The sequence below is a fragment of the Kwoniella europaea genome, chromosome 1, assembly GCF_036810445.1.
Source record: "Kwoniella europaea PYCC6329 chromosome 1, complete sequence".
Lineage (NCBI taxonomy): Eukaryota > Fungi > Basidiomycota > Tremellomycetes > Tremellales > Cryptococcaceae > Kwoniella > Kwoniella europaea.
In genome coordinates this window covers 4,291,655-4,309,721 of record NC_089487.1, presented here as the reverse complement: position 1 = coordinate 4,309,721, position 18,067 = coordinate 4,291,655, and the positions used below count along the sequence as shown (strand labels likewise).

Here is an 18,067-nt window from a genome sequence, read left to right as displayed (position 1 = left end):
GCATGAACGTGAAACCGTAGGGTTTGTATGTAAGATACGAAGGCAAGAATACTATACTTCAGTGGTCTGACGTTCTTTGATTTGAGACAATTTATCAGATGGTCAAACTGGAGATTGCATATTTTAACACAGTCAGCAAGTTTTCAGAAACCTCTCGCCTGAATTCAGATGTCATTGCTATCCTTTCACCGTTGCTACCTTCGATCGGAAGGCTGGGACCACCGTTATATATAGATATATATATATATATGTATGTATCATGCAATCGTATTTGAATCTATGAAAGCTTCTATATCTCCTCAGCAGTTCAAGAAACAGTGGCAATACATCATGTCCTCACTCAGAAGTATCTCGGCGAGACTATCCTTGCTCACGTCCAGTGCTGGAATAGAGAAATCTAGCACTAAGCCGGCGGATACGATCGAAGTATTCTTATCTCTACACGCATCTAAATCTTCATCATCATTTTTGAAATATGTAATAAATCATAGGTCCCATCAAGGGAGAGTCAAACCCAAGATGGTGTGACTTTCGGCTCACTAAACAAAGTGAGGCTTTTCACTATGATTCACTAGGCCTAATCCTGAATATCGCCTTCGTGAAGGAATCGTTCACCCACCACAAGCGATATACAACTTCAGTATGAGCGACGGTAGAGGTCCAGATCCAGAGACCAGCCCTAAAATCTCAATAAACTGGATCCCGTTCGTCAACAGTCACAGAAATAATAGGAAAGATGTCATCGTCCCATTTGAACTCACCGATTTGATCGTCCCAGGAGACTCAGAGGGAAAGGGGACGTACAAACCATCCAATTTCGAACGTCGAATGTGGAAGTCACTTGAGAGTGTTCATCCCTCTTTCTCAGGACTCTGTCAGCTCACCTCACGATAATTTGAAACACCGCCATCTGAAGCCCTGTCGAAGAGCGAAGATGGTAGATTTCCAACAGTGACTGTCACTGTCCTTCATCTAGGTCAGGGTGAAGTCGTAGGAGGGCATTACACGCCTACTCTTGCGGTGTGGTTCAAACCTCGCGGCTCTGCAGGAGGATTCATGACTGATTCTGAGAAACTGTCGATGGCGATGTTTCGTGGACTGGACCAATGTACTATCTCATTAACGAGAATCAAGGAGGTGTAGTGCCCCTTTCACATAACTTCGGTAAATTCACAGGAGAACGAAGGAGTTCACACACGATAGGGTCTCCCGATCGTGAAGATGAGGGTACAGAAGCTGCTTTCGAAGGTTTGGTGGATCTGGAAGTGGACGGGAAACCTTGTTTCTTATGACAGCTGTCTCAAATACACGATAATCTTTTCCATTGACAAGAGCTGAAGAACTTCTGCATAGATATTTACCTTGTTATCCTGATTGAAAGCACTACCTACAGCATATATAGATCATTTTACAGGAATCTTCTTTGGGTCTGACCAAACCCGCCGTATCTTGCCGGTCGCCACGTATCACGTTGTGATAGATATGTATGTATATACAACGATGAGACTAATCGTCTTCTTCAGGACCAATCTCGGTACTTGCGAATTTCCTAGCTGATACACGACGTCTGAATAGAATATCGATTTCTCGGTAAGATCGTCCTTTCATCTCTGGAAGACAGAAGTACGCAGTGACCAAACATGCGAAAGCGGTTCCTCCCCATACGTAACCACATTTTCCACCGACTATAAATTAGATCGGAAATCAGCTGGGCTCAATCAAGGGGTATGGGATACTGCAGAACTTACGATTACCACCAGTAGGGTTGAGCATGTACGAAGCCACTACAATTTCATCCATCGCTTCATCAGCTGGCTGTTCTGGAACAGCGAGGATGTTTTTCTATTTCACTTACAGAAGATACAAGGAATCTCAATGATGTAGTAAGTGGCTCTACCAATACCAGTTGTAAGTGGTCTAAGACGGATCGAAGAAGTTTCACCGATGACTGCCCAAGATACAGGTGCAGCGGCGAATGTGAATATGACAGAGACGATAAGACCGAAACTTGCTTGAGCTTGAGAAGCCGCGTTGGAAGTACCGACTGAAGCTGCTATACCCAATGCGAAGAGCATGACAACGTTGAATAACGTTCCATAGATGTAAATGGGTCGTCGACCAAAGTAGGTAGTGAGGATCCATGAGAGCATGACGAATATCATTTGAAGAGCCGAAGTGATCAGACCAAGGGCGAAAGCGGTATCGGTCGACATTCCAGCCTCTGATTAGAAACAATCAGCAATATGATCGAGTGATAAGAAGGGAAGGAAGGGGAGTGAGACTCACGTTTAAAGAAGTATACAGCTTGATTGGCGATAAGGTTTCCGGCGAGGTTCTGAGCGGCATAAATACCACAAACGATGGCAGTACGTCTCAAGTCTGTACCTTTGAATAATTCTATGTAGTTTGGTTTATCCTCACTCTCGTGTTCGATAACTCGTCGCATCATCGCTACTGTCTCGCCAGCATTGAGTTTGGCTTTACGACCGAGTCGTTCGACAGATCGAGCAGCTTCGTCGAGACGTCCTTTTCGAACGAGCCACCAAGGTGATTCGGGAGCGAAGAACATAAGGATAGCAAGAGGAGTAGGGAACATCCATTGAAGAGCAGTCGGAATTCTAACACATCAGTTGTCAGTCGAATTATCTGAATACAAAAATTCCCAATAATTACAAACTTACTTGTAAGCACTCGTATCGAGTCTGACGTTGTACTTATAAGTTACCGCTCCGACGATGATACTTCCGATAGCCCAGAACATCTGCAATACCTGAGTCGCAGGTGCTCTCAAGCGAAGTGGGACAATCTCACTACAATAGGCAGGAGCGTTGGCGATGAAGATACCCCAAGGAAGACCTTCGAGAAGTTGAGCGACGAAGAAGACGGGGAGTGAGTCGGCAAAGAACATGATGAAGATGGTAGCATTCATAGCCATCAATCCGACCAACGTAGCCCATCTATAACCGACCCTCGAAGTTAATGGTCCAGCTAAGAATACACCTATCAATGCTCCTAGTTGTCCAGCGACTTGTAAGGCAGATTGCCATTTGGTGGCGATAACGTATTCCCCAGCAGCTTCGTCGAAGACACCGAACCTATTGGCGAATGCAGGAAGAGCGAGGAAATTACCGATAAGGAATACATCGTACGATTCCATTACCTACCACCAAAACAAATCAGCCATAGCGCAGAAATGAAAAAAAAAAAATCAACTTGGCTTGGAGAGGCAGACTTACAATGCAGAAAGACATAACAAAAGCCCAGAAACATGCCATCGGATAAGCTTTAACAGCTTCCATCACAGTCATTTGATGTTCCATCTTCTCAGCCTCCATCGCATCCGCCTTGAAGTTGGCAGCAGCCTTGTCGACCGAAACATCGTTGACATGTTCGATCTGACCCTTCTCGCCTGCGTCGTACTTGGTCTCAACCACTGGAGTCGGTATGTTGGCGGCTTGTATTTCGTTACTCATGGTGATGATTTTCCAGGGATGGGTTTAGGGGGGTGATCGATTGGCCCCATGGGTCTTCAGGCCTTTTATATCAGGTTGCTCTTTCCATCCTCCTCCTCGAACATCCCCTCGGTTATGGTCATTGCCTTCCGGAATACCCCATATGGAGTCGGGCCTACTGGAAATACATGAAAATACGACAGACCATGAGGTGCATTCTGCGATCGGAACAACATTCCAACGTTGTCTGATGTATACCAGTGATAAAAATAGACACTAAACAAAGCGATCCCATCAAGAGGTAGAATATTACACCGGCTGAAGTGAGACTAGCGTTGAAAGGAAGGCACACAGTACAATAGAAAAAACTGTGTTTCACTCGCAGTCATCTGCAAAGAGCTTCTGGTGCCCACATGGGGTTCTAGGTGTTTTTGGGGTAAGAGATAGGAAAGTTCTCATATGGCATGACAAGATAATCAAATTACTGTATAACATGTACGTCATAGGCGTTTTTCTCTCGATCACATGCGGCGTCTTTTTTCACATTTTACCCATTTCCGCCGGTGTCTGATGAAAAGTTCACTAAAACCGCGGAGACTTCAACCTAAACAGAGAATTGTCTGCTTTACCCAACTCTGAGTAATGGGACAACAAAGCTCCGGTGCTTCGATCTGGCAGCGGATCCCCTTCAAGCTGTACTGTAAAATGCGGATGATCCTGTCGGAGCGAAAAAAACTTGATGATGTGATTATGCCAAATTGGTATGGTATGTCTGCCGCAGAATCCGGAGCGTACAACGCAATCGAATCACCGGACCTACAACGATAGCCATGTGGTCCGGTAGATATTCTTGGTCATAATGGACCAGGCGTCTGCCACATTGTAGACAAGCAGACAGCATATCCGATACATACAAACTAGTCGAAGGGAAGGAGACGACCTATCTACTCATGCAGAGACCCTCTCGTCTCCAATCTTACAGACACTGTCAATCTTATCTGGGAAATCATCAAAGTCGACCCAGAAAGATTCTTTCTGTCAGGGGTCCCAAAACTGGACTCTAATAAAAGTCAAGATGATCGTCAATCAGCGGCAATGCTGCCAGCTTTGAAATGAAAAACCATGAGACTCACCTCGTATCATCTTTATCTCCACCTTCGTGACCTACAACAGGAGTCCAATGATCCTTTTTCAGTTTACCCTTTCCTTCCTTTGCTTTTACGACTAATAATGATTTGTTATCCTTGACAGCTTTGATCTCGTTGACTATTTCTCCCAAGCTCGAGTGATCAGCCCCATCAAGTGCGTCCAGACAGGAGATAGGGGCAAGACTCACATAGCTCGTTGTCATCTGCGGGCTTACTTTCACTTCCCACACCACTGTGTGTCAAATGGAAAGATATGTTTTCAGAAAAAGTGGTCAGATAAGAGATTTGTATTGGTCGAGACAAATCGTAAGGATATCAATCGGTTATATTGTCGCTGTAAACTGACCATAGCATATGGTTCGCAATCTGTATCTCATTCCAAGGGGTCAAAGACGTTTGATACGGTGTTCTGAGTGTAGAATGATAGCAAACGACAAGCAATGGTCGTCACACATCATTCGCAAAAGTTGTAACGGTTTTTACGGGTCCATGCGACATAGAACAGTTTTAACTCCCAGAGTTGGTGGAATAGACCAAGTGAATTAGGAGTACTCTATCATGCGGGAAGCTAAGAACCTGTGTCCTCGTTCTCTTGGCCTGCATTAGAGTATGATAGATATGGTGCCTTTTTCGATATCGTATTTTACTCTGGATATAATCCATCCTAAAGGTCCATTGGCACCCTCATTCATTTCGGTGAGTGAGGGGTGGGATGCCGTCGATGATACAGGGGATCAAGGCAGGCATGAGTGCTCTTAAGGCTCGTGTTCGATTCAGGCAGCGAAAGGGACCACCCTCCCTTTTTCTCTCTCTGTTTTATCCATCCTTTCGTGAGTAAAGAGAAAATAACTCACAAGTTGACTTGATGAACAAGAAACAGCAGATGGGGAATTCTAGCGAATATGCATTTCGCGTTTTAAGCTTAAGTCAGATAAGCCTAAAGATCCAGACAACTCCAGCGCTCCTCAGATTCCATTCCAGCCATGTATTCACTATATGTATTTCTCAGTGATGATCAGCATCGCCTGTACACTATACGAGAAGAGAAGTTGCTGGAGGCGCCAGGCCCTCTGTTCTGGCAGTCGTTGCGGGGCCAAAGGAGGAGCGTCAAAACATTTTCACAGTAAAACCAAGTGCTCTTGAGGCTCGGGTTCGAATCGAGATGTTGGATAAGAGATTGCCATCTGGGCCCATCATTTTTATGTCAACTCCGTAAACAGCTTCTCATTTGCACCTCACTGTGAATCAGGTATGATGCAGATGCATGAGCAACGCGTAACCTAATGCGTTTAAATGCACACAAGACATTAATTTCCGTTTACAAGGTTGAACCGTGTTACACTGTAAATTGTATAGTCTTTTCAAAGATTGCTTGCAACATCGAGATCCGCGATTTTGTTTATGTTTCAATTAGACTACCAGAGTCATTCATTCTCATTTATAGTGTGTATGTATATAGAATATATACGTATTATTCAATTTTACTATTTACTATAACTATAAAAATCATTAAAAGTCCATAAAAGTTTGAACCTATCAAATATCAAATACCATCGAATGGAGAGAGTTCCTCAGATTCGATAGAATGATAATTACTATTGAAAATCGAATAATTTGATTTAAGCTAAGATCTCCCATTCAGGTTGAACGTCCTCTTCGTTGACCCAAACAACTTCGTATTCATCCTCACCATCGAATCCTCTCTCTACTACATCTGAATCAGATACGGTTTCATCTTCGTCGCAATCCGTTTCGGTAGGATCGGAAGCTGATGAAGTGGTAGTGGCTGAGGCTGTAGCTGTAGCTGTCATTTCGGCATCAGAAGAGGTGGCGGAAGAAGTAGGGATAATTTCTTCGGATAAAGAAGCGGAGGAAGTTGGGGTTACCTCGTCCGAAGTCGAAGTCGAAGATGCAGTAGCTGAGACTGAGGCGGTCTCTTCAGGTGGGGGATAAGCGAAATCACTAGCTGCTGAAGTAGGATCAAAAGTTGCCGTCTCTGATTCGGAAACTGATTCTGAAACAGACTCAGACTCTGTCACTGGTTCAGCAAGATTGACGTTTCCTGGTATGGAAGCATTTACTGAAGCGGTAGCAGAAGCAGTGGCTGAAGTGGTAGGAGCGGTAGAAGATGCGGTAAGGGTCATGGTGATGTCCACTGTGGTCCATGAAGTTACTGATTCAGTTGCAATTCCATTTTCGTTCTCTTCGACAGAGATAGTTGACGAAGGTGAAGGAGAAGAGGTGATGACTGATTCTGAAGCGGAAGATGTGGAAGTCGAAGTGACGGCAGCTGATTCGGTGGGAAGTGTCGATTCAGCTGCAGAAGATGAGATGGCGGAAGCTTCAACAGAAGGTGAGATTGATGCGGCGGCAGAGGAGGAAGAAGAAGAAGAAGCGGTAGGAGATGGTTGACCGGCAGATCCTGAATCGATAGCAGAAGAAGCTACACTAGAAGCAGATTCTGAGCTAGTCATGGAAGGTTGAGGAGCACCGTAAGTTCCTGAATCGGCTGCTGAGGGTGCAACCGAAGCGGAAACGGAAGCAGAAGGTGAGGGGGAACCTGCTGATCCGGAATCAACAGCTGAAGGCGCGATAGAAGCTGAATCAGTTACTGAAGGAGCTACAGAGCTTAAGACACCTGAGATGAAAACGGTGGCGGAGGCGGTAGCGTTAATAGGGAGATCGGTAGAGGTCACGGGAGCTGTAGAGTTGACATCGATAGGTACGGTAGCGTTGATGTCTACGGGGGAAGTACCGTTGACAATTGGGACGGTGACATTACCAACTGGGTCAGTGCCATTGGTAGGGAATGTACCGTTACCGTTGAAGTTGGGGTCTGTACCGTTTACAGTAGGAGTGGTAGAATTGGACGAATCGCCTTGGTCACCTGAGCCGCCGTACCAAGGCGGGTAAGGGGTAGAAGTTTGGGTAGATTCGTCGACGGAGGTAGCGGAAGCAGTAGCAGAGTCAGAGGAAGAATCGTCGCCTGAACCACCATACCATACGGGATAAGGAGCAGTGGTAGCTGCTGGATCAGCTGAAGTCGCAGTAGTAGCAGTATCAGAATCAGAATCGGAAGATCCAGAATCGGTATCACTATCACTATCAGGTGAAGAACCGCCAAAGGAAGTTTCATGACCTGGTGCACCTGTTGAGGTAGCTTGTTCAGATGAAGTCGAGGAAGATGCGGCAGCAGAAGAAGAAGAGTCGTCTGAACCATTATCGAAGTTTGATTCACTATGTCCCGGAACAGAGTAATCGGTTGATTGAGCACTATCAGCTGAACTACTTTCAGTAGAAGTACCAGAACCAGAACCAGAGGAAGAAGCAGATGCGGAAGTATCATCTCCAGTATCATCAGAAGACTCGTCGCTCCCCAACTCAGAAGTCGAAGAGGAGGTCTGACTGTTATCTGAAGAAGACGTATCTGCTCCTGAACCTGCTGAAGCTGAAGCTGAGGCGGTAGTGGCTGAAGATGCGGTTGAAATGGGGACGTAGATGTTTGAAGCGGTTTGAAGGTATGGATTGGTAGCTTGAGCTGCTGCTGCCGAGGTTATAGAAGCGATGTTGATTGATCTGGATCCTGTCGAGCCTGAATTGCTTGACGAAGAGGTAGTAGGGGATGGTGCCTCCTGATCGAAGGAGGTAGTTATAGGTGAAGATGAATATGAATAGGCTTCTTCGTCTGACGATCCTGATCCTGATCCAGAGCTGGAACCGGAAGTGGAAGTAGAAGAGGGATTGGCAGGGTAATAAGTTGGTGAAGCGGTTGCTGTACCGTCTGCGCCGATGTGGACGACATAGTCCCATGTACCATCTGGTTCCTGTATTGGTGTAAAAGCAGATGGCGATCAGTGAGACTCCTTTATTTTCTCAGTACAGACTTGTTTTGCATCACACTCGATGACGAGACCTATCCCAAATCCATCGCCCATTAATAGTCTTGTATCGTTTTGCCAAAAAGTTTCAAATCTCCCTGAGATGGGCATCCGTTCCATCCCTTGCTACCCCTTGGTATGCAAAAGTATTCATATTTTGATGAAACAGTCCACTCACCTGTGTAGGTTCCAATACCACTTCCAACGTGATAGTAGGTAGATAACTCCCCATGTTATTCTTCGCATAACTCTCAGCTGCTTTTTGAATTTCGTCCAAATAGGCATTATCCGTCGACTCAGACCCTTCAGCAGTTACAGTCGAAGTGGCCATTTGAACTTGCGTTTGGGTATTCGTAACAGTTTCAGTGACAGGAGTATAGACTGAATAAGTCAACGTTTCGTATCCTTTTGAATTTTCCAATAACGAAGAAAGGTATTCGGAAGTTACATTTCCAGGATTGGGGTTGATGGTATCATATCCTGAGTTTGTATTTTGACTACCTGTAGTTGAATTTGAATTGGATTCTTCATATGGGGATAAACCATTAGAGGCTGACGACGATGCAGAGGCTGAGGCTGAGGGAGATCCGTCCGTGCTACTGTAGGTTGAGCTAGCTGCTTCCGCCGAGTTTGAAGCAGATGCGACTGCACTACCACTAGCACTAGCACTGCTAGAAGCTACCGAAGAAGGTTCATGCACATCTCCTGCTGATCCCGATGGCGAAGCACCACTATCATCCTGACGTTTGTGATTTCCGTATATCCTCCTGAATAACGGTTGATGTCTCTTCCTTCCTGGTAAAGCTAGTGTCGAACTTGCTAATAACGGGAGTAGCAGGAGTGAAGTCGAGGTGTTCTTCTGAATCTTCATCGTGCCGGTAGAGTTATGAGGGAAGGGTGTGTGGTGGTATAAAGAATGTTGATAGCCTCCTGGGCTAAAGTCAAGTGATCGTTCGACTAGCGAATTGAATTATAGTGATTGTAAGATCGTAAAGTGGTCGGTTGAACAGGTAGACTGTCTTCAAGACTAGTCAATAGTCAATAGTCAACAGTATCAACGATGTCAATGATAGTGAAGAGAATGATGAAGAATTGAAAATTAGTTGAATGATGTATTTTACATCTCTGGTACCAGTTAGCATTCATTACCTCTCTACCTCGCCATCTACCATAGGAGAATCCAGAAAGATCATTGCAGTGAATACTGCGGTAAGTGAGTGTTACCCTCAGCTCGAGTGAGTGATATCTTACATCTGATGAGATGCTGGGTTGTACTGATATGAGATGGCTTTACCTTACTGATGAGTTATATCGAGTGAGAACATGGAAGAATAAGGGTGAAAGAAGGTAAAGAGGTGACGAGTGACGATGGGTGCGCATGAGAGAGGTGAGAGATGGCTGAACCAAACATTCGATACCACGATAGCAGCGGAGATGAGGAAGGATCTCCGCTTTTTATCATTTTGTCAGCCTGATATCTCACATCGACTGAGAATATCATACTCACCCAGAAACCAAGTTTCGAGTTTTCCTTCGTTGAGCAATTTCGAGTGACCTACGAGCATTTCATCAGCGATACAAGTCTACATGCCATCGACATCGTCTAGTCCTACAGACAGAATCTCATCCGGACAGAGAAGGCAAGACCATCGACTCTTACTACTCCATCTCCCTTAAGATCTACGTTCGCTTTACTTCCAATCACCGTCCCCATCTCCCATCATGGCCTCACCCACACTCGCCTCATCCTCCCGAACTCTGCTATCCCTTCCCTCATTCTCCACCCTCGGCTCGACCAGGGGAGTCCTCCATCGTGCCCGGCCACCTCGTATCCCAGTCCTTCAGTCACCTCACACCCCCAAGACACCCCTTCCTACAAGCGGTACTTCCCATCCTATCGATCCTAAGATTCACGGTCAACCTACTCCATCATCTTCATCGGTGCTATTGGAAGATACAGGTCTGACATTCCATCACGCTCCTCCACCTTCTTCACCTTCCTATACCACTGGTGCTGTCCCACCGCTATTACAATGGTTAGGTGGGAAGAGCATCACGTTAACGGGGGAAGAACAAGCTTCGAAGATGGTCGAGAGAAGGGTTTACGAAGGTGAATTGGAATGGTCAGAGGATTTGGTGGAGAAGATGGTAAAGTTGAGGAATGAAGGTAAAAGTAGGAAAGAGATTGGTAATGCGTAAGTCTACCATTTTGTTGGCCGCATCCAATTTAGAATGATGATTGTTCTGTTTGGGGTTCTGACAGATGCTGATGATGGCGATATGCCAATTTCAGGTTACAATTACCGAAAGATCAATATCGATTAATATCAAGGGTCGCACCTCAAACATCCGTACAGAAAGCAAGCAAGTTGACAGAATTGGAAGAACAGAAATCTACTTGGGGATATAGAAAGAAATTGTCAAGAGCAGTGAGGGAGAAGAGGAAGGAGTTTTGGTAGTATGATTTGTATCTGTATATGTCATCGGTATCGATATATGCACGGGTCGCCAATGGACAGGGACAAACAGTCAGAGTTGGAGCGAACTCATATCTAAGAAATGTACCTTCCTGGGAATAATCATATATACTTGACATAAGTCTTATCTCATCATGTTACATACAAATACAAGAAACCCATAATACTTTCACATGAGAATCATCGACTAACGTGATGTTGCAAATTCTTGAAATGAGCAATCTGATCTTCCGCAGCTTTCAACATCTCTTTGGCCATCTCATAAGTCGGCGTATCGGGATTGTTGTACATCATCGCGTTGCTATTGCAGCATCACAAAGATCAAGATCAGCATTCACTGTAGGTAACTCATATCATACTCAACTCCCAAAATTCACATCAAACCAAGGAGGGAATACCACAGTAGTAAGAGAACGTAATTATCACTCACGCGAAAATCAATAACACATCCCTTTCAAACTCCTCTATCCCCGTTATCAGTCCATCCTTGATCCTCGCCCTGATCGTCTTGAGATCCATAGGTCTCTTTATAACTTGATAATAATCCGATGCGTCAGATTTCTTGACCGGGTTCTGAAATACATTTCCATTCCGATGTTGAGCTATAGCATCTAATAGTGAATACAACAATTTCTGAGATGATCGTTGTTCTCTGGTGGGTTTGAGCCTTGTCGAGTTGGGGGGAGTCTCAAGTTCGCCAGATATATCTGCAACGGATGGGGTGTATCGAGGTGTGTTCTCGGTTTCGGATTGGTCTCGAGCATCTGAAGAATATCAAATCGTCTTATCAGCTACAAATCCATGGATTAACCTAGAAAGTTAAATCAATGATTGTTATCAATCAACAAACGATGGTTATACCTTGCTTGTATGCATAACCATGCCATTGAAAGGTAAATCAGAACCAAACTCACTTCTGGCTGAAGCTCTCGTACCTCTCTTCTCAGCAGGAGTAGACGCTTCCTTCTCCTTTTCTTTTTCTTGAGCAGGTCTACCACGTCTTGCAGAAATTCTCGTAGGTTTATTATCCTCTTCGTCCTCGCCTTCCTCCTCAGCTTCAGTTTCAGCTTTGATACTTTCCACCGCCGCACTGTGTTCTCTGACGGATTTCGAGACCACATCATCTCTCATACCTCTCGTCTTAGTTGTACCCGACGCAGCTAAGCTTCTCCTTGACGATCGTCGTTCTCTTTCTTCTACAGCGGGCGCAGGTGTAGATCGATTAGTGGAAGTGACAGAAGGTGCTCTTCGAGAGGTAGTAGGTGATCGCTCATTATCTTTCGTGGTAGCTTTAACAGAAACGGGTGATTTCTTTATACTACTATTTCTAGTGGATTCCCTTCTAGTATTCCTTCTACCTCTCGTATTGTGTACTTCTTGTTCTTCTTCTTCACTTTGCTCTTCCTCCTTGTCAACTTCGACCTCTGGTTCAGGTTCCGGCTCGACACTTTCTGAAGGCTGGGGATTGACAGTACTTCTCCTACCTGATCTTTTTGATGCTGGTGCACCTTTAGGTTGAACACTCGCTTTTCGCTTGTGAGATCGTGTACCATGTTGGGCGGGGGTAGGATGGTCAGAAGGTGGTGGGGAGAGATCTGATCCAGGGGCTGGTGAGAGGTCTGATCGGATCGATACGGCTGGTGAAAATCGACGTTGACGGGGTGTCTTCATTGTACGTATGTTCTTTTCAGGTTTGGGTTCGATGTCTGGGCGGGGGTAGGATGGTCAGAAGGTGGTGGGGAGAGATCTGATCCAGGGGCTGGTGAGAGGTCTGATCGGATCGATACGGCTGGTGAAAATCGACGTTGACGGGGTGTCTTCATTGTACGTATGTTCTTTTCAGGTTTGGGTTCGATGTCTTCCGTGTCTTTTTCATCTTCGACCACGGGTGGTTCTGTATCTTCTTCGCCTGCTTCCTTGTGTTTCTCTTCTTCTTTCTGTTCGGTAAATTCAGCAGGTTGAGGTTGATCTTCGACATCAGGTTGAGATGCCTTAGGAGTCTCAGCTGAAGCTTCTGGCTTATCTCTATCTTCAACTCGAGGTTCATCATCTTTTTCATCTTGTTCATCGACCATCTCCACATCTCGATCCTCATCCACCCTATCTTCTTTCTCTTTCTCCTTCTCATTTATAGAATCTTTGTCCACCTCTATTTGACTCTCTTCTTCTTGTGCTGATGTCGGACCATCCTCTACACCTCGTCTAACAACTTCCACCTCAGGAAACCAGGTATCTAACAACTTCTTGCCATACTTCCTAGCAATGGTATTTCTGATTTCCCTCCTTATCGATTCATCCGTTTCTCCACTCTTCAACGAAGTTATCTCTCCCATTAGTTCTTTGAAGCGAGTTTCATATTGCGTTATGGTGTTTTGGAGCTCTTCCATTCGTTTTAGGTAATATGTCTGGGCGAGACGAAGATGAGTTTTGGCTATGACACGCAGATGAGAGATACACAAATTATCAGTGATCCAGCTAGGGATATCTATGATCTAATAGCTGCAATAAGTGCAAGTGCTTACCTTGTGGTTTCATCGCATCTGGTGCGGGTCTATCAAAACAAATATATAAATGTCAGTTAACCCTCCGACGTGTCGATCATATAGATAGGTCTACTCACACGTTAATTTCCAACCCGGCCATCAGCTCCATGTATATCCCCTCACATGCTTCAGGACTGAACAGCTCCGAAGGTCTATTAACGCAACATGGATGGGAAGTCAACAATTTTGATATTGCAGGCCAAGAGATAGCTCCGAAGGAGTAACTTCTCTTGCGTGGTGAGCTTTTCAGCTTGAGATTGGGTGGATGGGACTACCATCTTGATGGTTGTATGCTGCTCTTCTGATGATATTATGAGTATGATGGATGAAGTTGATATCATAACCATCTAAAGCATCCAGAGACGTGTGTTGTGTTGGGATATGATATTTACGACTGATCCGAGTATTACGTAAGTCGCATCATGAGCGAATAGATGTGCAGTGATAGTCTCATAAATCGTATATAGTACATGATCGTTTCGTAGTTATGTATATACAAAGTATGTTACAAATCATGGTCAACTTGATGCTCCTATATAATCGTCAATCTTCCATCCAAACTTCTCATCAGCTTGATGAGCCGTCCTATTAATCGGATATACAACCTAATCCCTTGATCTCTTGAACGATCTGTTCACATCCAACTCATCAGGACTCGGAACATTACGTGTCGGTCTACTACCGATTCAATCTATCAGCTTTATACATCGATTGATCGAGGGAATTCGAACACACCCACAATCTCCCACTTGCTCCTCCCATACCTCCCCCACCGGCGATCGCAGCCAACAGAGCGTCCTGACTCATCCCTCCAGCCCCAGGACCAAATTTAGCGGGACCCGTACCCAGTCCTGAACCTAGAGCTCTATCACTGAAAGGATCCTGTCTTGCTTTTGAGCTCTTCAATTCCAACGAAATCATTTGATACTCCCTATCTCTATATATCTTGTATTCGTTAGATCTTGCGAGTTCTTGAGCAGAAGATTGTTTGAGTTCGAGTATACGGGTGTCAAGGGCTGTGAGAAGTGTTTCGGCCGTTTTGCACCTATCAACAAGCACATGTCCGAGTAAGTATGCGCATAGATATATATATGTGTGTGTATGTTTGTGTTCAGTTCAAGGAGGTTTGTTGAGCGGCACGGGGTTGAAGGAGCAGGGACTTACCAATTCATCAGATTATTCTGAACACCTAACAGATCTTTCTCCTGCAGATCTCTTCCCGATACCCAATCGACATGTAATACCTTTTCGTGATGGTGCATCTTGCCGCCCAGTAGTCCAGCATATATCACATCGATTATCAGGTCTTCTAATTGACGGATTGTGTCGAGGCGAAGGGCTGATAAGAGTTGGTCGTATGTCAAGGACTGCACATTTATCTGTATGAGCTCTCGGTTCTTGAAGTTATGGTGATTGGACTAGATGAGCTTACCCTATGCTGTAATGCTAAAGTGACAAGTGTAAGGTGTTTGAGCTTGAGGATATGCGTGGGTGATAGCGAGGGATATGAGCTTGGGTTGCCTATAGATACGAGATCAGCCGAAAGAATCATCGTCTCTTCTATGTAGATATGCAGCTACGTACCCTCATAATCTGTCAAAGTACCATAAGCGAATACTTGCAATAATCGGTAATGATTCTGATATGTTGGATCGGTTGAGAGCTATTTGCGATGAGTGAAGTCAGCCTACTGGAGCCGACGAAAGTATCACACAGCTTACCTCTTGTATATTTGGGATTTCCAACAGCTCAGAGAACACATATACGCCGGGCTATAATTGACCGAATTGAGCTACGTTCATGATCGATAGAAAGAGGAAGCTCACCGCGGCGGTTGCGTCAATGATGATCTTAGCTGCTGCTGCGCCTTTGGTCGATCTTGCGAGGAGCAGCAATGGCTCCAGCTTTGAGGAGAGGTCGGACATGCCGGAGGGGAGACTCTTACGGGATGGGTATCAGATGTATCTAGCTTGTATCTAGCTGAGAATGAAAGTGAATACGGAGTATGTCATGAAGAATGGCATACACAGACGTAATGACAAATGTCAAAGCTAAAGGATGGTTCACCTCCACTTGCATAGACACCCTTCACCGCCACTCTCTCGGTGTTTCGGCAATACACATGCATCTCACTCGTAACCTGTTTTTCCAATCTCCGAGTAATCTGGCCATTCCTTATTCATGGTACCCCCTCACCCTCTCTTCCCTCACCATCTTCTTCTTCTTTCCTCCCATTTATCATTATTCACCATCAACAAACATCCCATCCTCCACTTATCACGTCCACCCAACCACCCGAGCCAAACATGGAAGACCAATCGACCCATCCTCACTCACCACTCAACCTAGCAGCTGCCAATGACATCCATTCCTTTGATATCGATCCATCTCTAGAGGCGTCCAGCGAGTTCTTCGCAGGAGTGGGCATAGACGAGCATGAGCATGAGCATGAGCATGATCACGACCATAATCATCAAGTTACAACTCACAACGACCAAGTCGATGATGACGAACATGGACATCCGACCCAGGAAGATATAGATGCAGTCATAAAAGCATCTTTGGATCATGTTCAAGCACAGGCTCAAGCTCAGGTGGCTGCTGATGCAGTTGCAGCCTTGACTCGAATCGATACTGCCCTGCCTGATCCTGACGATATACCTACTCAGCAGGAACAAGGTGATACCGAAGATGTAAATGAAAGACCAAGCAAAAGAGCCAAAACATTATTGGACGACGATCAACTTGGAACCGAAGGTAACCCAATCCCAAATCCAACTTTACATATTGCTCCATTCTCCAAACCCGATAGACAAATTGGTAGCACCCCTTTACCTCTATATCTTCAATTCCCAGATAAAGGTCAATTCCTTCGATGGTTAGATGCAGAGAACAGTTGGTGTCATTTCGTTCAAAGACGGACGACTACTCCTGATAAAAGGTCGGCGGAGAGGTTACAGTCTAGGATTAGGGCTCATAATAAGAGTATGGAAGGTGAGTGCTTCTGAATCATTGTCCCGTAAACCCCCTTGATCGTTCGATATGTACGATTGACATAACGCTGATTAAGTGATTACACAACTCACAGCAATGACACCTGAAGAAAGAGCTGCTGCACCACCCCTGAAAACCCGTCGTCGTAAGAGGGTATCACCCGTATTTGAAAAAGTCACTTTCACATGCCATCATGCGGGTACATACGAATCGAAACATTCTACTTCCCTACCTAAAGAGAAATTAAGACTGAATACGAAGAAATCGGTCAAGTGCGCTTGTGCAAGTAGGGTCATATTGATTGAGATGCAATCGGGGGATTGTAAGGTTGTCTATCACTGGAGACATGAAGGGCATGGTGAGTTTGTCAACACGATGTATCTGTACCCCGGTGAGAATCACTTTTCAAGCTAATTTGCTTTTTAACCTTTTTCCAGATCCATTCTCAGATACGGATATTGAAGGTGGTAGATTACCTAAATCAATTGATATTTGGTTGACCAAGCAGATCGAAGTTGGGAAGAGTTTAGATGATATTAGGAAAGTTCTGAGTATCCCAGAAGAAGAAAAAGAAGCTGTGAGTGGTGCTTTATCCAATCATCTATACAATCAAGAAATGCCTTGATCACCCTTCGTTTCTGATCTAAAGATCCTCCTGGAAAGGAACACTGATATCTCTCAATCAAATAGTATCTAGCCAAAGTCGCTGCGGACCCCACAACCCTCGAACCAGATATGCCCCCACCCCTAGCCCTAGTACTCAAAGTGAAATACCCAGATATCTATAATCGATATCGTAAATTGAAAGGTCCAGTTAAAGATCACAAAGTACTTAAAGGATCCACCAAGAGGACATCAAGTGGTACTGCTAAATCCGGATCACGTTCAAAGACCAATGATTCAACCATTTCACAATCTGCCAGTCCAAGCTCGATAGTCATCGATGAACAAGAAGAACAGAGTCAAAGCCCATCGATAGATCAACAGATGATGATGGAGTTGAACTCTAAACCACTGGGCGATGGCTTGGATGGATTATTACCTACCTCTTCAACTTCATCCGTTCATGGAGTAGAACAAGGAGGTGGACCAGGAGGGATGATAATTGATGAGCATTCAGAGGTGGATAATGAATTTGCTCAATTGGCTTCATCTCATGATTTACTAGGTCAGAATGACAGTGGTAAAGGGGATGAAAATGAATTGGATTTGATACATTCCCATGAAGGTTTAGCTAGAGCTTTATTGGATTTACCTAGCGCAGGACCTGGACTGAGGGACGAAGATGGTAATGAGATGAGTTTGGAGGAAGCGATGAGAAGGATGGCGGAAGGTGTGGCGGCTGTTGCGGCTGCTCAAGCTGAACATGAAGATCATACAGATCAGAATACGAATCCAATCGAGAATGTTGGAGAGGATGGACAGTAATGTAGGTAGTAAGGAAGAAGAGGGTTTGAGATTGTGAGATGATCTCTACTTTGATCGAGTTGAATACGAAGATATACATATTATTCTTCTTTCTCTCCATCTTCCACGTTCACGTTTCTTTTCGATTATTTATATGTATATTCCTTT

At 44.9% G+C, this 18,067-nt stretch overlaps 7 protein-coding genes across 7 annotated transcripts; 2 read left to right on the top strand and 5 right to left on the bottom strand.

The window, feature by feature from the left end:
• Window positions 1-1,506: 1,506 nt before the first annotated feature.
• Window positions 1,507-3,473, bottom strand: V865_001632 (uncharacterized protein; the record flags this gene model as incomplete). Its single annotated transcript, XM_066225448.1, has 6 exons — window positions 1,507-1,685; window positions 1,749-1,784; window positions 1,856-2,221; window positions 2,287-2,618; window positions 2,682-3,160; window positions 3,237-3,473. The coding sequence occupies 6 exons, from the start codon at window positions 3,471-3,473 to the stop codon at window positions 1,507-1,509; spliced, it is 1,629 nt and encodes a 542-aa protein (XP_066081545.1).
• Window positions 3,474-4,490: 1,017 nt separating this feature from the next.
• On the bottom strand, window positions 4,491-4,803 carry V865_001631 (uncharacterized protein; the record flags this gene model as incomplete). The annotated part of the gene is made up of 2 exons (XM_066225447.1): window positions 4,491-4,512; window positions 4,586-4,803. 2 exons carry the CDS (start codon window positions 4,801-4,803, stop codon window positions 4,491-4,493), a joined length of 240 nt encoding a protein of 79 aa, XP_066081544.1.
• Window positions 4,804-6,219: 1,416 nt separating this feature from the next.
• V865_001630 (uncharacterized protein) lies at window positions 6,220-9,349 on the bottom strand (the record flags this gene model as incomplete). The annotated part of the gene is made up of 2 exons (XM_066225446.1): window positions 6,220-8,424; window positions 8,657-9,349. The coding sequence occupies 2 exons, from the start codon at window positions 9,347-9,349 to the stop codon at window positions 6,220-6,222; spliced, it is 2,898 nt and encodes a 965-aa protein (XP_066081543.1).
• An 851-nt stretch (window positions 9,350-10,200) lies between these two features.
• Window positions 10,201-10,937, top strand: V865_001629 (uncharacterized protein; the record flags this gene model as incomplete). The annotated part of the gene is made up of 2 exons (XM_066225445.1): window positions 10,201-10,673; window positions 10,772-10,937. The coding sequence occupies 2 exons, from the start codon at window positions 10,201-10,203 to the stop codon at window positions 10,935-10,937; spliced, it is 639 nt and encodes a 212-aa protein (XP_066081542.1).
• Window positions 10,938-11,135: 198 nt separating this feature from the next.
• Window positions 11,136-13,776, bottom strand: V865_001628 (uncharacterized protein; the record flags this gene model as incomplete). The annotated part of the gene is made up of 7 exons (XM_066225444.1): window positions 11,136-11,256; window positions 11,386-11,719; window positions 11,870-12,661; window positions 12,766-13,386; window positions 13,478-13,506; window positions 13,576-13,650; window positions 13,724-13,776. The coding sequence occupies 7 exons, from the start codon at window positions 13,774-13,776 to the stop codon at window positions 11,136-11,138; spliced, it is 2,025 nt and encodes a 674-aa protein (XP_066081541.1).
• A 327-nt stretch (window positions 13,777-14,103) lies between these two features.
• V865_001627 (uncharacterized protein) lies at window positions 14,104-15,423 on the bottom strand (the record flags this gene model as incomplete). Its single annotated transcript, XM_066225443.1, has 7 exons — window positions 14,104-14,176; window positions 14,238-14,543; window positions 14,663-14,865; window positions 14,931-15,019; window positions 15,083-15,161; window positions 15,220-15,270; window positions 15,325-15,423. The coding sequence occupies 7 exons, from the start codon at window positions 15,421-15,423 to the stop codon at window positions 14,104-14,106; spliced, it is 900 nt and encodes a 299-aa protein (XP_066081540.1).
• A 381-nt stretch (window positions 15,424-15,804) lies between these two features.
• On the top strand, window positions 15,805-17,920 carry V865_001626 (uncharacterized protein; the record flags this gene model as incomplete). The annotated part of the gene is made up of 4 exons (XM_066225442.1): window positions 15,805-16,492; window positions 16,587-16,850; window positions 16,930-17,069; window positions 17,183-17,920. The coding sequence occupies 4 exons, from the start codon at window positions 15,805-15,807 to the stop codon at window positions 17,918-17,920; spliced, it is 1,830 nt and encodes a 609-aa protein (XP_066081539.1).
• Between the last annotated feature and the right edge of the window lie 147 nt (window positions 17,921-18,067).